Genomic DNA, 4,927 nt, shown 5'->3' with positions numbered 1-4,927 from the left:
ATAGCAATTTTCTCATCTGCATAAGCTTCATGTTTACCCAGAATAACAATAAAAAACATGATATTTAGTTTAGTGTATCTCAATGACACGCATGAGTGTGAAATATCAAAGGTCATGTTTATGGTCACAATGGCCAGATTAAGGTCAAAGGTATCATTGGAAACACATTAACAACCACACCGTTTTGTACGAGGCAATTGCATCAGAATATATTGGTTTAATGATAAGAGGTTTGGCAAAATGACATCAGAGACAGTCACATTTAAAGTAGTGGAATCATTGTATTCACATATGCTTCAACTGGTTTGTTTAGTTATTTTTCTTTTTTGGTCAGCTGTACGTACAAGGGCCAAAAACTAGACATTCAAATCGTGATTGAGTTGCAAGTAAAAACATATATTTTTGTTTTATTTGCTGCATGCTTAGTCACTTCGTTTCCTCACTGAATTCATGGTGAAGTTACTGAAAGTTGTGACCAACACCCTTTGCAAACAGAGATAGAGGTGAAACAGGATGTGTCAACCATTCTAACATTCAAAAAGTATACCATAAGATTTATTGGCTGTGGTGCAGTTCTGTTAAGGACACTGCCATTGCCCAATCAACTGCAGCTGTGGATATTGCCTTGAGAGAATATGAGCTTTAAACGGCCACATCAGCACTGAGATTAGTTGGCCAGATAAGAGGGAGTGTGGTTTAAAAGGAGTGGCAGACTCTGAGTGAGACACTCCTCACTGCAGAGTTGTCCAGCTCACCCTCACAGCCACCATGACCTACAACGGCAACTGGAAAATTGATCGCAATGATAACTACGAGAAATTCATGGAAAAGATGGGTGAGTGATGATCAAACTGAGCTGATACAATGCTGAGGACGGAACGGCATGCTTCTTAAATTGCAAAGTTGCAAATAATTGTTTCTAAGACAAGATGTCAGTTAGGAAGCAAACTGAGAATCATAAAAAAAATTATTCGATCACGTTCATTCATTCAGTGTTCTTTTTATGTATGCAGTCACGTTATTAGTTAACATCTTCGGTGTTTAAATACTTAAGTCTCACATGAAAACACTTGGTGGAACAATGACCGACTGAACATGTTTGTGATTTGGCTTTTGTACCTACTTACCTCTACAAATACACAAACGAAGGAGCTATATGCGAATGGAAAGTGATTACATCCTGACAAACATCCTCTGATTGTTCAAAGCCTATACTGAACATATTCCAATGAATCTGTTGATAGGAGTTAACATGGTGAAGAGGAAGCTGGCTGCTCACGACAACCTCAAGATAAGCATCGAACAGACCGGAGACAAGTTTCATGTCAAGGAGAGCAGCAATTTCCGCACCCTGGAAATAGACCTAACCCTGGGGGTTACCTTTGAGTACAGCCTTGCAGATGGAACAGAACTATCAGTAAGTAAAAGTGCCATCTAGTGGATGTGCTTCTTTTCATCATTACACTTTCTAATAACTCAAAAACGGACTTTCACATGAAAAGACTTGCGCTTGACTCAAATGATCTACATTTTTGTGATTTTGTGCAATTGATTAGTTCTACATACTTTAAGATGAGCTGGGTATTTCAGCCACTTTAGACTTTGGACCCTTGAGAGGCAAGGAAAAAGTTCATCTGGTAGCTAAAGACTTTTATTGTGGTAACCATTGAGTCCAGTTGATTTTAACTCACTACCACAAACAGTCAAAGTTTTAAAACTTTACCCACCTAATATTCATGTTATGAATAAGTTTCATGTTTCACCCTGCAGGGCTCGTGGGCCATGGAGGGAGACATGATGAAGGGGATCTTCAATAGGAAGGACAACGGAAAGCAACTGACAACAACCAGAATTGTCGAAGGAGATGAACTTATACAGGTAGGGTGAATTTATATCCATGCAAATTGGGGCACAACAAATCCACATTTTGTATCTCACACTTGGGAAGCCGTTAAAGAAGGTGTTGAGATACAGGTTATTTTATATTGTTGAGAGATACTGTGACATGTTTTAAATACACATATACACCAGTCAAAATCGGATACCTTATACCAAGTTACATATGTTAACAAGAAGCTCAAATACAGAATTTCATTTACAAGTCAAGTTACATATAATAACCATATCTGACATGATCTTTTATCAACAGACCTACAACTATGAAGGTGTGGACGCAAAGAGGATCTTCAAGAGGGATTAGACCAAACTGATCAACAAAACTTTAAAATTAAATTTGTGACTTGAAGATTACATACAGTATTGTGTTGAATTATCAGCTACGTATACCAACATTACCTGTCAAAATGTGCACTAGCCTTGTAACACCCATAAAGTATATGGAACAGATTTGAATTGCACAGGATTTTGATACCTTCAGTAATAAAAGCACACTGCTACTGCCTGTTTTCTGTGTTTTGCTGTTTTATTCTTATTGAAATGATAATTTTCAGTGAGAACCTGTGGAGGTTTGTTGGAAGTCTTGAAAGCCATCAATCCGTGGTACCGGGGGCATGTGTTAACAATGAACATGCAATAACAACTCATCCTACATACTCACCAAAAGGAAAAAAGCTCGGCTACAAGCTCTCAATAACCATTTTTACTGAGAAAAAACACAATTCCAACACAAGCAACTAAACAAGTACACAGCAAAAAAACATGATAAAGGTGCATAGACGTTAGTGCTGCAAGTGATTTTGCCAACTTCATGCTACTTGCAAAAACAATAAGGCACTAAGAAAGCCGAGACTCCACAGATTCCAACGGTACATGTTTGATCACTCTACGACCAAACCCCCCTGAACCAGCGGCAGAATAGAAGACAAATAGACTCTTATATATTTTGTCTTACCTTTGTCGTTTTGTAAAATAAAAAATTGTGTTCGAGGGAATATCAATGCTACTTATGGCTGCTACATTGTCTCTGATTTTTGAGTCAATTCCAGCCGTGTCTATTCATTTGCATGAAGGAGAAAATGCACTCTACCTTCCCCCAGCAAGGAGCGGCCTATCCTCAGCCTTGCATGTGAAAACACATCTATGTCTCCTTCTGGTGGAAGAATTGTGGTACTGCACTCATTCTAGACCAATGGGTTCTGGTTTTCTTTGAATGAGAACATGTATAGAGGTCTGGTTGATTGAGTTTAAAAAAGAGGAAAATAATACCTATAGTGACATATTAATATAACTAAATGAGTTTTACAATTATCTGAGAACATTTCAAATGGCACAGATGGAAACTAAATGTACCCAGATGACCAATTTGGAGATTTCACCTTTACATGCCTCGACTAAAACCTCTCCAACTTTAGTCTGCCTCTGTTCAGCTGTTGTGATATGGTTTACTATGGGCTGCACCTGCATCATCCAAACGGGGTATTCACTCTGTACAGTGTACAGTTTTGTTAGTTGCAAATGAAATCTTTCATTTATGCTGTGTTCCATCTTTATTTACGCTGACTCTGTTACATCTACTGTTCATACTGATGCTTACACCGCTGCAGAAATCCAACAAGTGTTACCTTTATGATGATACCAAATAGACTTTGCAGTTTCAGAGATACACTATTCATTCTGGGCATCTCATTTTCAAGCAGGGGCCGGAGCCAGAGGCCTATAGGGTTTGAAAAAACATATGCAGTGAAAGGACTAATTTGAGAGTGATACAATAATTTCAACTTTATTCAACAATAAATAAAAATAAATATATATTATCTTCAAAAATATAATGTGTAGACAGATTTTATATGTTTCTTTAAATTGATCTATACTTACACAAGTCATGAAGCATTCACTGAAGCACCAAGAACTCAATTCAACAGTAATGTCAGGCCAAATCTCAACCACACACAGAGGTATGACAGTAGGATTCAGGGAGGCATACAGTTCCAACACATCAGGCCGTATCAGCCAGTAACTTATTATATAGAATCAGTGACATAACAGGGAAAGTTCTCCTTTGTTCTTGGGTGTTGATGCAATACAGTGTAATTACGTTCTGTCCCCGCCCAAGATAAAAGATTATGGATTGATGAAATGCCAACTGTGACCAACAGTAGGATTCAGGGAGGCATACAGTTCCAACACATCAGGCCGTATCAGCCAGTAACTTATTAGATAGAATCAGTGACATAACAGGGAAAGTTCTCCTTTGTTCTTGGGTGTTGATGCAATACAGTGTAATTACGTTCTGTCCCCGCACAAGATAAAAGATTATGGATTGATGAAATGCCAACTGTGACATTATGTGACGCAGGCCATCAAGACCTTTTGTCAAATAGGCCCCTCGAGTATAGCCTTACTGTGACTGAAGACTATGGATCTTGGATGCAATAGGAAACCCAATTATCAGCTCCCTTTCCCAGAGCTCGCACCCAAACAGACACACGGGCATGCATGCACATTTAATAACCCAACTCAATCTTTCAGTTCTTGTAAATTAAGGCTCTTTCAAACTGGGAAGGTGAGAAGCACTTGCCACTTACTGTACAAGCACAGGTTTTCCCATTTTTCTGCCTCTGACATTTAAAGTATGAAAGTCAAACTTTTGCCAAGTGCAGCTGGATGCAGAGTGAAGAGAGACTCTGCTGCTGTTGTAACTTCCAAGTCTCAAAGGGCTTTTATTAATATTGTACCTGGCACAAACCCATCCCCCGTAACTCCAACACACCCATAGTACAATGGTGCGAGTCAGAGGAGTGTCATCAGATATGTCACGATTAGCATTGCACATTTAAAAGTTTTGCATGACTTCCTTTATCCCTTTCATTCATCTCCTTCATTCCCCAAAATGTGGTTTCACTCACAAATAACATGTCCCACTAAAAAAATGTCAAGGCACTCTTGATACAACCGAAGACACAAAGTTCAGAATATGAATGACAACTTATGTGAAAACAATTCATATTTTACAGATGAAGACAAAAGG

General features: G+C 38.6%; 1 protein-coding gene across 1 annotated transcript; it reads left to right on the top strand.

The window, feature by feature from the left end:
- Window positions 1–740: 740 nt before the first annotated feature.
- fabp2 (fatty acid binding protein 2, intestinal) lies at window positions 741–2,395 on the top strand. The gene is made up of 4 exons (XM_079279556.1): window positions 741–835; window positions 1,245–1,417; window positions 1,771–1,878; window positions 2,150–2,395. The coding sequence occupies exons 1-4, from the start codon at window positions 769–771 to the stop codon at window positions 2,198–2,200; spliced, it is 399 nt and encodes a 132-aa protein (XP_079135682.1). The 5' UTR covers window positions 741–768; the 3' UTR covers window positions 2,201–2,395.
- The last annotated feature ends 2,532 nt before the right edge of the window (window positions 2,396–4,927 follow it).

Source organism: Melanostigma gelatinosum (genome assembly GCF_949748355.1).
Source record: "Melanostigma gelatinosum genome assembly, chromosome: 11".
Lineage (NCBI taxonomy): Eukaryota > Metazoa > Chordata > Actinopteri > Perciformes > Zoarcidae > Melanostigma > Melanostigma gelatinosum.
Note: the sequence above shows the minus strand (reverse complement) of the source record. Positions and strands in the feature narration are given on the sequence as shown.